The sequence below is a fragment of the Salvelinus sp. IW2-2015 genome, linkage group LG36 (genome assembly GCF_002910315.2).
Source record: "Salvelinus sp. IW2-2015 linkage group LG36, ASM291031v2, whole genome shotgun sequence".
NCBI classification, from domain to species: domain Eukaryota; kingdom Metazoa; phylum Chordata; class Actinopteri; order Salmoniformes; family Salmonidae; genus Salvelinus; species Salvelinus sp. IW2-2015.
The window spans coordinates 3,071,755-3,087,878 of NC_036875.1; the positions used below are offsets into that span (position 1 = coordinate 3,071,755).

The 16,124-nt window shown below is 42.3% G+C and overlaps 1 protein-coding gene across 1 annotated transcript in view; it reads left to right on the forward strand.

The window, feature by feature from the left end:
* Positions 1-3,113: 3,113 nt before the first annotated feature.
* fgf14 (fibroblast growth factor 14) overlaps positions 3,114-16,124 on the forward strand; it is a 295,649-nt gene continuing 282,638 nt past the window's right edge. The window contains exon 1 of the mRNA XM_023980878.2: positions 3,114-3,982. Within this exon, the coding sequence (XP_023836646.1) occupies positions 3,733-3,982 (250 nt within the window). The 5' untranslated portion in view covers positions 3,114-3,732. The remainder of the gene's footprint in view (positions 3,983-16,124) is intronic.

The window sequence follows — 16,124 nt, forward strand, 5'->3', positions numbered from 1 at the left end:
TTCGACAGCCTTGGTTTCTCAAATGATTGCCTCGCCTGGTTTACCAACTACTTCTCTGATAGAGTTCAGTGTGTCAAATCGGAGGGCCTGTTGTCCGGACCTCTGCCAGTCTCTATGGGGGTGCCACAGGGTTCAATCCTCGGGCCGACTCTCTTCTCTGTATACATTAATGATGTTGCTCTTGCTGCTGGTGATTCTCTGATACACCTCTACGCAGATGACACCATTTTGTATACTTCTGGCCGCTCTTTGAACACTGTGTTAACTAACCTCCAGACGAAGCTCAATGCCATACAACCTCCTTCCGTGCCTCCAACTGCTCTTAAACGCAAGTAAAACTAAATGCATGCTATTCAACCGATCACTGCCCGCACCTGCTCGCCCGCCCAGCATCACTACTCTGGACGGCTCTGACTTAGAATATGTGGACAACTACAAATACCTAGGTATCTGGTTAGACTGTAAACTCTCCTTCCAGACTCACATTAAGCATCTCCAATCCAAAATTAAATCTAGAATCGGCTTCCTATATCGCAACAAAGCATCTTCACTCATGCTGCCAAACATACCCTCGTAAAACTGACCATCCTACCGGTCCTCGGCTTTCAGTGATGTCATCTATAAAATAGCCTCCAACACTCTACTCAACAAACTGGATGCAGTCTATCACAGTGCCATCCGTTTTGTCACCAAAGCCCCATACACTACCCACCATTGCGACCTGTACGCTCTCGTTGGTTGGCCCTCGCTTCATACTCATCGCCAAACCCACTGGCTCCAGGTCATCTACAAGTCTCTGCTAGGTAAAGCCCCACCTTATCTCAGCTCACTGGTCACCATTGCAGCACCCACTCGTAGCACGCGCTCCAGCAGGTATATCTCACTGGTCACCCCCAAAGCCAATTCCTCCTTTGGTCATCTTTCCTTACAGTTCTCTGCTGCCAATGACTGGGACGAACTGCAAAAATCTCTGAAGCTGGAAACACTTATATCCCTCACTAGCTTTAAGCACCAGCTGTCAGAGCAGCTCATATATTACTGCACTTGCCCTTTACCTCCCTTATCTCACCTCATTTGCTCACATTGTATATAGACTTATTTTTCTACTGTATTACTGACTGTATGTTTTGTTTATTCCATGTGTAACTCTGTGTTGTTGTATGTATCGAATTGCTATGCTTTATCTTGGCCAGGTCGCAGTTGCAAATGAGAACTTGTTCTCAACTAGCCTACCTGGTCAAATAAAGATGAAARAAAWRAATAATAATAATAATAAAATAAAACATGGTAGCCTACCAAAGAGACATCAGAGCAGTATTTCCAAAGATTGTCAGTTTAGTTCCTAAAGTAAATTGGAAAGGGGAATGGGGACAATAGCTAACATGGCAGGGAGAGTCTATCAGCAGGCCACAGCAGCCAAACACAGGTTCGCAATCTTTGCACAATCTTCATTATGCAGAGCTGTCCAAGGTGCTGAAGCAGCGTCCGACTTTCCTTAGCTAACATGCTGACCACATACATGTTTTCATTTTACCCACAYTGCTCGCGCGCTTCAACGAGTGGCTGCGTAGCCAGGCGCTAAAATAGAACTACTCCCATCTCCTCATTGTTTTTTAGGAGAATATACCGACGTGGGTGATTTAAGGATGAACTGAGGTCCACACTCCAGTCCAGTTGGTGGTGGTAACGCACATTAAAGTTGGTTGCCACCCACCGTATAAAGTCCAAAGAAGAAGAAGAAGCCTGAAGGAGGAGAGATTACTAGAAACTAATTAGGTTTACCCTTTTATCTGTGGAGTAATTGTCGAAGTAGAGGACCTTGTGCATTTCAGGTAAAATAACAACCCAATGTTTATATCYCAGGACAAATTTGCTTTCAACAGCACGCTAGCTAGCTAAATTGACATAAATGTTGAATGCTTTTGACCTGTCCTCAAATAAATACAGTTGKTTCAGAGTTCGTTTAGATCTTTCAACCTGGGTGTCCTAATCGCGTCTGGTGTGGGTGGACAAAATCAACATGCGCTCGATGGCGCACGCGGACGCACGCGTGTGAGCGGTGTGRTCAGCATGYAATAGCCCTGGCTGCATTCCCTCTCCATGATGCTGAAATTATTATCTCTATGATGGACACATTTGGGATTTTCAACAGGTTTGTGTGATGTCATCTGCTTTACCTGGGCTTCTCCCAATTAAGTGGCAACACCCTCTGTTTGTTGTTGAATAATATCACAACTTGATGAAGAGTATAGGTTAAAGTCTAAATGGTCATAGATTTTTTMTTTTATTATGGCATTTGTATCTCTTAGTTTATTCAAAGTTATCGCAAAGTAATCAACGCCCATATTATTTTCACACAATATTATCAGGCACTCTAATTTGACAGAAAACTACTGGCAACATCTTGTTATCTTATTTACAGACATAGCCTGATCTGCAACACACCTCTTCCGCTTTTTTTTCATGAAAAGACAATGATAGTATCCTTTTGTTGTTTAGCCTATTCATAGCAGTTTTCCAGACACTTTACATTTAGGGGGAAACTCACCTCAACCAAGCTATTACACCGAGTCCATTGTTTTGCATGCCACCTGTCGTTATGTTGACATCAGCTGTTATAGCCGATACTGTATTTCACTTCTGCTTAGAACACTACCTGTCACCGCGCTACACGCAAGGATCCCCGACAGCCTATCACGGATGAATACCACTACCAGCACCTGTGACTTCTTCCCGGAACACCTCTGTCACACAGGCTACAATCCGGGACCATTTAATAAACCCGACGCTTCAGAATCAAATATGAATTGGGCACACATGATATTATAGATTTGGTATGCTATGACTAGCTAAAGTCTAGTAGCACTGTTACGATGCAGCCATTAGCCGATAAATTAGTCCAAACTCAATGCAGAAAATCAGTTTAGTATGACAATAAACTCCTGAAAAGTCACTGACATACCATCAATCATAGAGACAATTCTGTCTCTTCGCATAATTCCTGAAAGCGTCCGTGATATCACCGCGCCGAAACMACGTGTCTACGTAATGGAAAGCCAATGTTTCAATTGCAACCCCTCCTCCCTGTTTATTTCCAACCAGAGATCCAAGGCGAAGCGAAAAACATGCAAATATTTTCCCAGGCGCACCGTACTTTTGGAGTAGATGTCAGTGGTGCATTTGTGAAACAACTGAGAGAACCACCCTTCAGATAAGAAACACAAACCACCCAAAAGCATCAGGACAGACTAGAGCCTTCAAAAGGAAACAAACCTGGCTTTACCGTTGCAGTGAGAGCAAAACAAAAGATATGAAAACTGGGGTTGTGGGAATTTGACTTCGGCAAACAGTTGGTTTTTGAAGAAGAAACACCACCAAGTGAAGTGGCTTGATTTGGCAATGTCTTGTTTTATTGGGGCTATCGTTGCTGTCTGTGCGTGTGCATAGGATGCATCCTTCCCTGGCTTTTGATGCTGTACAGATCCTTCCTCTCACCAGAGTGATTAACTAATAGGCATGGTTTTCTCCTCAGAAAGCTGCCGTGTTTCACTGTTTTCACGTTAGTTCTGTTTGTTTAAGGGCAGCACGTCTCCTCCCGGTGYGACACATGCAATTTATAGAGTATATTTTCTATTACCGACTCTCGGAGGTGGCATCCTTTATTCGCCAGAAGAAGAAAAAAACACATTTATTGCGAAGTCTGACAGATAGAGAAATATTTTCACCAGGTGAATGAAAACGCGTTTATGCGACTTGGATATTTACAATTTTTCTATGATACAATTGGTAGCCCTGTCCCGGAGAACTGAAACAATTGTGTTATTATGCAACCGCAAGGACCTCATCTATATCTGGGTGTTTAAGCCACTGGATTGCTCTTCGCCCAAATCAATGTGGTTTCTTTGGAACATTTTCAGCAAAGGAACGCATATGCTGCAGTGTCTTTGTGGCAAGAGTCTGAAGAAAAACAAGAACCCAGAAGGTAAGCACTTTGCCATTGGATGTTCATTGCTTTTTTTTTCCGGTGGTGAACTGCACTGTGTGTGTGTGTGTGTGTGTGTGTGTGTGTGTGTGTGTGTGTTATAGCCCACGTTTGTTGGTTCTAAGGGGTGATAGATCTGCAATGATTATTTGTGCAGCGAGTGGATGCAGTGGAGAGGGGAGGGGGATAACTTATCCTGTAGAGCCGCTATAGCCTGTCGGCGAGCCCTGGCATGGGGACGCGTAGTGCACAGACCGACACACACAGGAAAAAGCCCCCAGCAACCCCGAAGCATGATCTCCTAACTTTTTTAAATAGCGCCCAGACACATTATATTTTAGCACCTTGGATGGACATTGGGATCACATACTAATAAGGTTGCTCACTGAGCCGTCGGTCTATCGGTCTCTCTTTTAACCAGGTTTTATTTTGTCGGGTTGCTGCAGCAGCATTTCACCCCGCAACACTTGCTTCTCGATTTAATAGGCTATTCGCTATGTTTCAGCGAGCTTGATGGATGAGGCAGACACCCTATGTTTATCTCAATATCCACACATACATAACGATACGTGTTGCAATATTTATTAGCGATGCATTATCACATGCCTCCTTTGGTCGAATGGAATGCATTGTTGGATAAAAGACGAACAGCGGTGCGTGCATGGGCTAATGCGATATTTTCTCAATTCAAAAATACCCACTTCACAGCAATCTCCATTTGATTTCAGTCCTCGTCACATTGGTGTGAAGTATCCCATCATAATAGTGATACTTATACCCCCAATACACCACTGCCTGGCTATTGAAGGCAGTGCATAAAAGTGATCCCACTCGGCAAAAACTGATTGAATCAATGTAGTTTCCAGTTCATTTCAACCACACAATTCAATGTGATGACGTTGAATCAACGTGGAAAACTGATTGGATTAGTAAAAAGTCATACATGTAAAGGAACTTTTTATTTAATGTTTTACTTTTAACCTAAATCCAATGTCATGGTGATTTTGTTTTGAGGATTTCACCATGAATTCAGGTGAGTTGACAACACAACCAAATGTAAAAAATAAATTAAATAAAAAGACATTGAACTGACGTCTGTTCCCAGTGCGATATTTTCCAATGCACCTGCGATTTTTTGCCACTGGGCAACTGTTTTTTTTCAACAGGCTGTTACCAAAGAAAGACTATTGTACAGACAGCCTACATTGTACGTTAACCTTGTGTTTTAAGTTGACGTGGCAGCACTGTTTATTTTTCTTTCCTCGACATTGGTAGGCTACTGCAGCATAGTAGATCATCATAATGAAGCTATTTTGCCTGGCTGACACTGCAACAATAACGACGAAATAGACATGATATAGGCCTACTTTATAGTCAAATTCACATCATGTCCGATAATGAAGTCAATAAAGACAACTATCACTTTTGGTAGATGAAAAGAATAGCTAGAATATTTTTGAATGTAGGCAATTGAACGAGCTGCAGAAAAAACAAACTTTCAGAAATGCCACTCTGGGGAGGATAACCAAATCGGCACACACAGCCGATCAATCACAGCTACACGTCATCTGTCGTCTGCAGTTTAGCCACTGTCCTGTCATGTGGCTCTCATTAAAACGGATATACAGAACCAGTCAAAAGTTTGGACACCTACTCATTCAATGGTTTTTCTTTATTTGTACAATTTTCTACATTGTAGAATAATGGTGAAGACATCAAAACGATKAAATAACACATATGGAATCATGAAGTAACCAAAAAAGTGTTAAACAGATTCTTCAAAGTAGCCACCCTTTGCCTTGATGACAGCCTTGCACACTCTTGGCATTCTCTCAACCAGCTCCAAGAGGTAGTCAACTGGAATGCTTCTTCAAGTGCAGTCGCAAAAACCATCAAGCACTATGAAGAAACAGGCTCTCATGAGGACCGCCACAGGAAAGAAAGACCCAGAGTTACCTCTGCCGCAAATTGCTTCAAAGAAAACACTACTATAGKACCCCAATAAYAAGAAGAGACTTGCTTTGGCCAAGAAACACGAGCAATGGACATTAGACCGGTGGAAATCTGTCCTTTGGTCTGATAAGTCCAAATTTGAGATTTTTGGTTTTGTGAGACAGGGTAGGTAAAACGGATGATCTACGCATGTGTGGTTTCTACCGTAAAGCATGGAGAAGGAGGTGTGATGGTGTGGGAGTGCTTTGCTTGTGACACTGTCTGTGAAGGCACACTTAACCAGCATGGCTGCCACAGCATTTTGCAGCGATACACCATCCCACCTGGTTTGGGCTTAGTAGGACTATCATTTGTTTTTCAACAGGACAATGACCCAACACACCTTCAGGCTGTGTAAGGGCTATTTGACMAAGAAGGAGAGTGATGGAGTGCTGCATCAAATGACCTGGCCTCCACAATCACCTGACCTCAACCCAATTTGAGATGGTTTGGGATGAATTGGACCACAGAGGGAAGGTAAAGCAGCTAGCAAGTGCTCAGCATATTTGGGAACTCCTTCAAGACTGTTGGAAAAGCATTCCTCATGAAGCTGGTTGAGAGAATGCCAAGAGTGTGCAAAGCTGTCATCATGGCAAAGGGTGACTACTTTGAAGAATCTCAAATATAAAATATATTTTGATTTGTTTAACACTTTTTTGGTTACTACATGATTCCATACGTGTTATTTCATAGTTTTGATGTCTTCACTATAATTCTACAATGTAGAAAATAGTAAAAATAAATAAAAACCTTGAATGAGTAGGTGTCTAAACTTTTGACTGGTACTGTACATTTATCTTGTGTATTTATGGAATTACCTGTACACTGTGGATGAGGTGCGTACAGTATAAGCTACTGGTGTCGCTGTGTAAATAGCAGGAGCCTATTCTATATCCAGAGGACTGAAATATGGAGCAGGTCATCTGTAAGCTATTTAAATCCTGTTTGAAGACAGCTGTTTGGGTCTATGAATGTCTTTTTAGATAATTGAAAGACACTGATGTTTTGGACCCCAGTGTAAAAAGAGCAAAGCCTAACCTAATTTGACCCCCAAAACATATCCATGGAATCTATCTGAAATGTAAACATTGAAGCATCAGTCCTTTTTTTTCACAGTCAGACTAAATTGAGGATGCAGACTGGGATGAAAGTGGCTCACATCAGCTGCTATAAGATCCATACAGGCAAACAGGATGAGTTGAATGAATTCATCATCTCACAGTTACAGGTAGCAACTCATGAGGCTTTGGATAAGTTTCCCAAAGTAATTATGGCCCCAGAAGCAGCAGTGAAGACAGAGAGACCCTCTCTGTCCAAAATGGCACCCTATCCCCTAGCTTACATACTTTTMTTTTTWACAYGACATAACTCAGGGCAAGACACACGATGAGATTTCCAACATTTGTCAGCATAGCAGATGGATCCATCTCTTTTCTCATTCTCTCTCACACTATGCATTGTATGGACTAGATGTTTAAAGTGAAGTTTCTATAGGGGCCTTCAACTCCAGCAGATGACCTTGTGTTGGCTAATGTTTGCCTGGCAGGGGCAAAATAGCTCTGTTGGCATCGATGTATGTTTGCGTATTCTGTGCTGTAGGTGTGAGGTTAACACAGATTTTGTTTTTAGCTGGGGATGAAGGAAAGCTGATTGGTTTTGTGAGAGCAAACCCACTTTGCCGGGGAAGGAAAATGACTCTGTACAGTTTCTCTGAGGGACACAAGCCTTCTGTCCTGTGGCATGGCTGTAGAATATAGCCTGAATATTTGAATTACTTAGTTGGTGCACSTTATTCTTATTCTGTGAAATTCATGCATGCCAGATTCAATATAGAAACACAGTAACTTTACAGAGTACTCTAACTTATCAATCAAAATAAATCATTTGACATTGATAAACAGTAGAAGGCCTTTCCTTTCCGTATTTGAGATGTTGAGAGCAGTGAAACTGCAACTGTCGGCATCACATCAACTGGCTCGTCTCACGTCTCAGTTATGATTGACATGAATTGAAAGAAACACAAACATATTGCATTTCCCTCAAGGCAGCATCAACAGTGGCCCTCCATTGTTATTTTAGCAACCGCTGCRTACTGTAAATGTGATGAGCTGTGACAGTGCTGTCTGCCTTCTGTCTGTTCAACCCATACCCCAGGCCACACAGATCTAAGATCAGCTTAATGTCCTCAAATCCTGAACTTAACCAGAGGGAAGACCAAAGTAGGGCCCAGTACACAACCCATAGTTCATTAGCCCATGCCCCAGGCTAACTCTTTGATACCAAAGTCAGACAGTATTTTTTTTCAATTATCTTAACTTTACAACATGAAGTTTATGGGATAAGGGTATGGGAGTAATATGGAGTTTGGCAAAGTCACTGAATAGGGCCTTCCACCATAGATACAACAGAGATGTGAGCAATCTTCAAGTGGTTGGCGGCGCTATCCACAACTGTGGTGTTGAATATGCGTCAAACTGCTACTAGTTAGTGCTGGTTGCGGTGCTGTTCATGGTGCTGAATCTACACCCAACCGTTGCTAGTTAGTGCTGACCGCAGTGCAGTCCATGGTTCTGAACTGACGGGAACTGCCGCTACTGCCGATCACAGCATTGTCCGTGGTGCTGAATCAGCATCCACCGTCACTTGTTAATGATGGTCGTGGCACTGTCCATGGTGCTGAATTGTTGCGAGTGTTGCTATAACAACACACTTGAGGTTGCCACAGGGTAGTGACACATTGTCTTCTTACCTGCAGCTTCTTCCAATGAAGTCGTAAATAAATATTTAGAGCCAATCTGTGTATGTTGACCAACCTTTGCATCCAAATGGCCAACCTTTTGTATTTTGACAACATACAAGACAGAAGGTAAGACTTTACCACAGACTGATGAAGTACCGGCAGTCATGAATGGTTGTCTGAGGCTTGTTTTGTTTGTGTCAACACCAACAGCTGTCATTTACCTCATTGATCAACTATGGTCTCAGCTCACACAGAGGATTTGTCTTTCTCTTAGCAACTGCCGGTAGACAGTAACTCCTGGCGCCCTGAGATATTGTCACATCTGCCACTCCATACTTTCTCTCCAAGCTAAACAAACAACAAAAAATACTTCCTGGCTTAGGGTTGGCTTAGGGTACATGGAAAGCTCAGTAAAGAAAGGTGTTTAGATATATATATATACAAAAGAGAGGGATGTGTGTAAAGCTATTCCAGGAGTGCTGGTTTGTCTTAGAGTACAGGCAATTAAAGCGCAGAATTCTTGTCGAAGACAAGAATGATGCAAATTAAGTTGGAAACTCTAACTCCAAACAGACCGATTCCAGATGTACTTGCAGATATCATTGAAGGCATGTGATGGTATTGACGAAATKATTTTGTCACATTTCTTGTCACACTTCAGTGACTGTGATGTAGTTAGCCCTTCAGTTAAAGTTAGCCCTTCAGAAGTTAGCCCTTCAGATTAGTGGTCTGGTAGAACTGGCATTGCTGCTCTCTGATACACATGCTCAGTCTGATGTCACAGAGAGGGGGTTAAGTGACTCTTGGTGTGCACATCATGATTCTTTAATTCAATCAAGTAATGAAGTAGTGTGGTGTAATCAGTGAACATTGGACTCCCCCTGCAGCTGTTCTAGCAGTTAAGATTGAATTACAGACCACAACTTTTACGTCATGTCACAGTGAAACTTTGAGGACACTTGGCAATAGTCCGAATTTCGTCCTTAGTACTTTTTTGCCATTGTAATTAGTGTCAGTGACTCCAAGTTCTCTTTCTGTGCGTGTGTATTTATCTCCCTGATATATACACCCCTATAAGATCCATACAGGCGAACAGGATACGTACTCTCTTCACTCACTCACTCACTCACTCACTTCAACTCACTCACTCACTCCACTCACTCACTCACTCACTCACTCACTCACTCACTCACTCACTCACTCACTCACATCACTCGTCTTGCTGCCTTTTTAAGTCTTGCACTATGTAGGCTAGGAATAGGTGCCATTTGGGACGGAGAGGGTCTCTCAGTTTCACTGCTGCTTTTGGGGCCGTAATTACTTTGAGAAACGGTATCCCAAACCTCATGATTTGTTACCACTCACTCACTCACTCACTCACTCACTCACTCACTCACTCACTCACACCTCCTGCTGTCCGTACAGCTACCATCGCTCGGCTGCTTACTCAAATTCCCCGCATGGTGCATAGCCTAGAGTGTACCTGTAGGCTACTGTTTGTGGTGCATTGTGAGGTAATGCTCAGCTCTATGGTATGATACAGAGGCTTGGGGGGACCATGGTTGTCCCTATCTGGCCATGCTAGAAAGGACACCATCGAGTCGAAGCCACAGCCATGGACCAGAGCTAGGAGAGACTCAGGAGTAGAGTCGCTGGTCCAAAATAAAGAGCTTTATTTCATACCTAACCATACAATCTCAGCGAGCAACACAAGTTTTTCAATCAGAGAAAGCCAATGAGGTATGAGGAAGATAGTTCTGTAGTTGGTAGAGACCAGGGACAGGCAACTTTGATGGGGGTGGGGGCCACAAAAAATCGGAATTACCCCCTACACCACATTGCGAGCAAAACATTTTAGCAGCCTCCCTCTTGACAGTGGGGAGAAACATTTTATGTTTTAGAGTTAATTTCGTGCTATTCTACACGTTTTGCCATGGAGCGTAGAGAAAATGTTGCAGTTTTAAAGCAAGTTTGCTGCAATTCTACACATTTTGCCATGGGGTGGAGAGAAGATTTTGGAATTTTATAACTAATTCCATGCAATTCTACTCATTTTGCCATGGGGCGGAGAGGAGGAAAATATGCTGTTTTTATAGCAAATTTCCTGCAATTCTACACATTTTGCCATAGGGTAGAGAGAACTGTTTGCAGTTTAATATGATATCTTAGTGAGACATACAAACRAAATCAATGGGGGCCTCCGGGCCGGTAACTCGACATTGACTACTAACTTTAGATAGCTGGCCGCTAGTGACTGAGTGACTATCAGTGACTGACTGTACAAGAGTACAGATTTTTTCAAATTAAACCTTGTGTAATGTACTATTCTAACTTGCAACAGTAAGTTGAGACCCCTACTCATTTCCCTTGTTATGTACAATCTACTCATTGACAGCCCGCGAGCTACAGGCAGCGGGCGATCTACCTTTTAGAGACCCCTGGAATACTTTAACTTAATGGTGGTATTTTAGAAAACATATATTGCCAAGTCCAAGAGGTGACTTGTATAACCCGTTCTGCACTTTCTGTACTCACATGCACACACGCACACACCCACATACGCACACGCGCAGAGCTATCATACTTAGTAATATTTATGGACGATGAGTATTCAGTATCAATCGACTGACAGCTAGGTTTTGTATTGAATGTAGACATCACTTGCTTACTAGAATTGCTTGGGTTCATTGACTGTTGTGTAAACACATTGTTTTTATGTATAGAGAGAGAACCTGGATTCAGTTATACATGCCAGAAAGTAGAGAGTGAAGATGTCTGGAATGATAGGACCTTGAACAGCCTTTAGAAATAGCAGTGTTTTTGTGTCGGTGTACTGAATGATATTTTCATACGTTCTGCTGTATGTTGAGATGTGCCCTGGACCAGAGCTAGGAGAGACTCAGGAGTAGAGTCGCTGGTCCAAAATAAAGAGCTTTATTTCATACCTAACCATACAATCTCAGCGAGCAACAAAACGAAAAACAAACAAATTAAAATAATGAATAACTATATTATTAACTAGATGAACTGTACTGTTATTGCATTTCAATCAGAGAAAGTCAAAGAGGTATGAGGAAGCTGGTTCTCTAGTTGGTAGAGACCAGGGATGGTCAACTTTCATGGGGGTGGGGGCCACAAAATAAATTGTTTTAGAGTTAATTTTGTGCTATTCTGCACGTTTTGCCATGGGGCGTAGAGAAAATGTTGCCGTTTTAAAGGAAGTTTGCTGCAATTCTACTCATTTTGCCCTGTGGCGGAGAGGAACATGTGCTGTTTTATAGCAAATTTCCTGTAATTCTACACATTTTCCCATAGGGTGGAGAAAAATGTTTGCAGTTTTCAATATGATATCTGAGTGAGATAAACGAACAAAATCAATGGGGGCCCACCGGCCGGTAACTCGATAGCATATATTGAACAGCCTTTAGGAATAGCAGTGTTTTTGTGTCCGTGTACTGAATGATATTTTTTATAAGCTCTTTTGTATGTTGAGATGTGCTTTACTGTCAAACTCAGGTTCATAAACCTATGAGTCGTAAAATATTATCTTGCTCCCTGTACTTTTTTTTTTTTTTACCCCTTTTTTCTTCTCCAATTGGTAGTTACAGTCCTGTCCCATCGCTGCAACTCCCCTACGGACTCATGAGAGGCAAAGGTCGAGAGCCATGCGTCCTCCAGAACACGACCCTGCCAAGCCGCACTGCTTCTTGACACACCGCTCGCTTAACCCGGAAGCCAGCCGCACCAATGTGTTGGAGGAAACACCGTCCAGCTGGCGACCGAAGTCAGCTTGCAGGCGCCCGGCCCGCAAGGAGTCGCTAGAGCACGATGGGACAAGGAAATCCCGGCCGGCCAAACAATCCCTTAACCTGGACGACGCTGGGCCAATTGTCCGCTGCCTCATGGCTATCCCGGTCACGGCCAGTTGTAACACAGCCTGATATTGAACCCTGGTCTGTAGTGATGCCTCAAGCACTGCGATGCATTGCCTTAGACCGCTGCGCCACTCAGGAGGCCCGCCTCCCTGTACATTTACACACACACGCAAGCATGCACACACGCACCACAGGGAGATAGACATGCGTGCACATTCTTCCCTCTTGTGCTGAGCAGTGTAAGGAGAGACTCCACAGTGTAATGTGAAATTACATGTGCATTTTAATAACCTAGATTCTGCTGATGGAATACTTTTCTATGCAATTCTCACCTCAGAGCAAGTGTCAGTGCAACAGCCAAAGTCATATATCTAAAATCCTTGACTTTGCAGATCAGGGTTTAATACTGAATAAGAAAAAGAAGCCGTTTCTAGCTTGTTATAAGGCAGTTAATTCATGCTCGACTTGCAATTTGTGCCAAAGGAGAGAAAAGCCAGGCATTAGACCACAAGTCTATAATTAAAGGGGTTGGAAGAGATTTTAAACAAGAACTCCAACAATTAGACTAACAACAGGGTTGTCCAAAAATAACCTAAGCACACACACCAATGGCTTGTTGCTATGGTTTCACAAACAAGCAATTACTGTGAGTTTATAATTGGTAGATCTGCAGTACTTTCTTCGCCCACAATGGGAAAAAGTGTTGTAGACACACTGCACCTTTTGTTAGTACAGTTTCTCACTTCAGAAATAAATACAAAGTGTATATGAACCAAGGGRAAGTAAGACTATGTGAATTAGTATGGATATTATTGGCAGAATTAAAAGAAACAGAAACATCCTTTTAAAGAAGTGAAGAGTCAAAGAATAAAAGTAGAAGAAGACTCCAACCACTGTGGCATGTGTTCCTATTTGGTTTATTATTGAATCAGCATTTCAACGTCTCGGTTTAAGGGTAGAGACATTATTTTATGGTAGCACAGACTCTCCACAAGTCAGTTATTATAACCTGACGTGACCATTTTAGGACATCTCTTATATAATTATTATGATCCCATTAAGTAGGCCTTTATAACAGATGGTTGATGCAACAGGTACACATACTTGAGAGGCTCTCTCTGTAAGTTTTTAAAATATTAATCATCATGTTGTAGCCAACGTGAAAATCGTCCGCAGCATTATCACTTTCCTCTATGAATTAATTAGGGTTATCTCTCTTTTGCGCTTGTGAACTGGTTCCCATTCCATCTCCCTTGGAAAGGCAATCAAGTTAACATACAAAGCAGCACAGAGAGGGGAGAGGAGGAAGATGGGAAGAGAGTAAAATGAAGTAGTACACAACAATAAAAAATCCTGTTTTTACGGTACATTACTGGCAGCCAGTTACTGGTAAGTTATTGTAAAAAAAAAACGTACAGTATGTTACCTTAAATTCCAAAGAAACTTTGGCTTAACAGTACATTACTGTAAAGTGTACTGTACTGAACTCGACTCCACTCTACTGTACTCTACTGTGGTCTATTGTACTGTACTGTGCTGTCCAAACTGGTGAAACATAGACATTTATGATTGGTTCAGATTTAAAGGATGTTTCTGTCCGGTCCGGACCAAATCTGAATCAGTCATGGGCGTCTACATTTGGGCCCAATGAAGGTCGGTCCAGACGTCTGTGGATGTTGAAATCAAAGTCGATACAAACCGGTCCAGATGTATGTTGACGTTGAAATCAAGGCCAGGGTGGACTGACCAAATTTCAACTACTTTTCAACGTCCATGGATGTCCGATGTCGATTAGGGCTCAGTGAGTGAGGATGCTGGTTACAGTAAATGGGAAAAGTGGGGAGTCATGGGTAGGTGTCAGTAAGAGCCGGGAGAGGTGACATTAATGACAGAGAGTGAGAGAGAGCGACTTTTCCAGACTTTTCACACACTTTCTTTGACCACCAGATGACAGAAAGAGAAAGAAAACTGTTATGATCTGAACATAACAGTGTGCCAGTGGAAGGGAGGACAGTAGCAGGTGACCCAATTGTGGTTTGTGACTACAATGATTTCCCATTGTAGCCAAAACAATTGCAGAAATACCGATTTGGTGACAGAATGTAAAGTTTTAATCACTTAATAATTCATAAACAAAATTGATATCGGTAAAAACAATTGCTAGGTCTACTTTGATGAGGAAGGGAATTTAGAACATGGGTTTTTGGTAATAAGGCAACTCAACTAAATATGTGTTGTTATTGGTTGGCAGGGATCTTTACTTCAACATTATTGTGTTTTAATGTATTTCTAATATTTCTTTCTGGTATTTCTAAAACCTTTTTTCYGGTATATGTTTTCTAAGACCCCTTTTCCAACTATTTGGGACTCCCAATCATGTCCGGTTGTGATACAGCCTAGAATCGAACCAGGGTCTGTAGTGATGCCTCTAGCACTGAGGTGCAGTGCCTTAGACCGCTGCGCCACTCGGGAGCCCTGCTGAGGGGAGGGTGGCTCATAATAATGGCTGGAATGGAATAAATGGAATGGCATCAAACACATGGAAACCATGTGTTTGATGTATTTGATACTATTCCACCATTCAGCTCCAGCCATTACCATGAGCCCGTCCTCCCTAAGTAAGGTGCCACCAACCTCCTGTGATGTACATGTAGGCCTAATTGAGGCCTAACCTAATGTATTGGCACATACAGTTTTAGCAAAGGCATTCACTGCTTGTCAGATTTTGGGAAGTAGCAGACAGATGTGAACACAACTTTATTTCTGACAGTCCAAAGTTACCTTCTGCCTGCTGTGCTATTTATAAGTTAGCTGTGCTTTGTATGTATCAAAAACACCTGCTTCCACATTTGTGATCTGGGGCGCGTGCTAATTTAAAAAAAGAAACAACTGAAATGCGGCTTTTTATATTTCATTAAAGCAGTCATTCCAAATCTTTAAAATTATTAATAATCCTGTATTGAAATTGGTGAAATTTTCAATGTACACTACTTTTATGTTGAAATTACAGAGTAGAAGAGGCCATCACTGCATTAATGGTAGTTATTAAAACTGTTAAGTTGACATTCTTTACAACTCCCATTAATTCAGTGATGGCCACTCTTACTCGGTAATGTCAGCATATACTTGAGCATGTGACAAAGTGCTGTACAGAAACCCAGCCTAAAACCAGCAAGCAATGCAGGTGTAGAAGCACGGTGGCTAGGAAAAACTCCCTAGAAAGGCCAGAACCTCGGAAGAAACCTAGAGAGGAACCAGGCTATGAGGGGTGGCCAGTCCTCTTCTGGCTGTGCCGGGTGGAGATTATAACAGAACATGGCCAAGATGTTCAAATGTTCATAGATGCAACAGGTCAGCACCTCAGGAGTAAATGTCAGTTGGYTTTTCATAGCCGATCATTCAGAGTATCTAAACCGTTCCTGCTGTCTCTAGAGAGTTGAAAACAGCAGGTCAGTTATAGTCATTAATGGCATGCTTTGCTTTGTAAAACTGTGATATTGCTTTCACTTGTATACAATTAAATAGAATTTACCTA